The following is a 589-nucleotide window of genomic DNA, read 5'->3' as shown; positions in this document are numbered from 1 at the left end:
CGGGATAACTGGCACAAGCGCCGCAAAACCGGGGGTAAAAGGAAACCCTACCACAAGAAGCGGAAGTATGAGCTGGGACGCCCTGCCGCCAACACGAAGGTGCGTGGTTCTGGAGGCAGGTGGGGAGGGGCCCTCGCCCTCCCAGCCTTGCAAGGTGGTTTCTGCGCCCGGCCTCCAGGACTTGGTTTGGTGGAGATTGGTGCTGTGTTGAAACTGCAGGGGTGGGCTCCAGGTACTATCAGAAGGCTTGTGATCGTGGCCTGCCTGGAGATAGGGATGTCAGTGTTTGGGTTTTTTTTTTTTCCTCTTGGAGGTGGCTAGAATGATGAGGAAGTTTCCTTAGGCGTGGTTGCGGCCGTCTTGGTTGCTTATTTACCACTTGCCAATGCGAGGACTTGTCATAGTTACACTGACTGAGCTACCTCAGTCCAGCCACGTGTCTTTTTCCTTTCAGAATCGTTCAGTTTGATAACCTGGTTCCTGTTTTCCAGATCGGCCCCCGTCGCATACACACAGTCCGAGTTCGGGGTGGCAACAAGAAATACCGTGCTCTGAGGCTGGATGTGGGCAACTTTTCCTGGGGTTCTGA

General features: G+C 54.5%; 1 protein-coding gene across 1 annotated transcript in view; it reads left to right on the top strand.

The window, feature by feature from the left end:
* LOC106001944 (40S ribosomal protein S8-like) overlaps nt 1-589 on the top strand; it is a gene marked incomplete at both ends in the record, with an annotated part of 3,476 nt that continues 2,887 nt past the window's right edge. Inside the window, 2 exons of the mRNA XM_013036881.1 lie at nt 1-99; nt 492-582. Of these exons, the coding sequence (XP_012892335.1) occupies nt 1-99; nt 492-582 (190 nt within the window). The remainder of the gene's footprint in view (nt 100-491; nt 583-589) is intronic.

This window comes from Dipodomys ordii, unplaced genomic scaffold, assembly GCF_000151885.1.
Source record: "Dipodomys ordii isolate 6190 unplaced genomic scaffold, Dord_2.0 Scaffold1071, whole genome shotgun sequence".
In the NCBI taxonomy this organism is placed as follows: domain Eukaryota; kingdom Metazoa; phylum Chordata; class Mammalia; order Rodentia; family Heteromyidae; genus Dipodomys; species Dipodomys ordii.
This window is presented reverse-complemented; position numbering and strand designations above follow the sequence as displayed.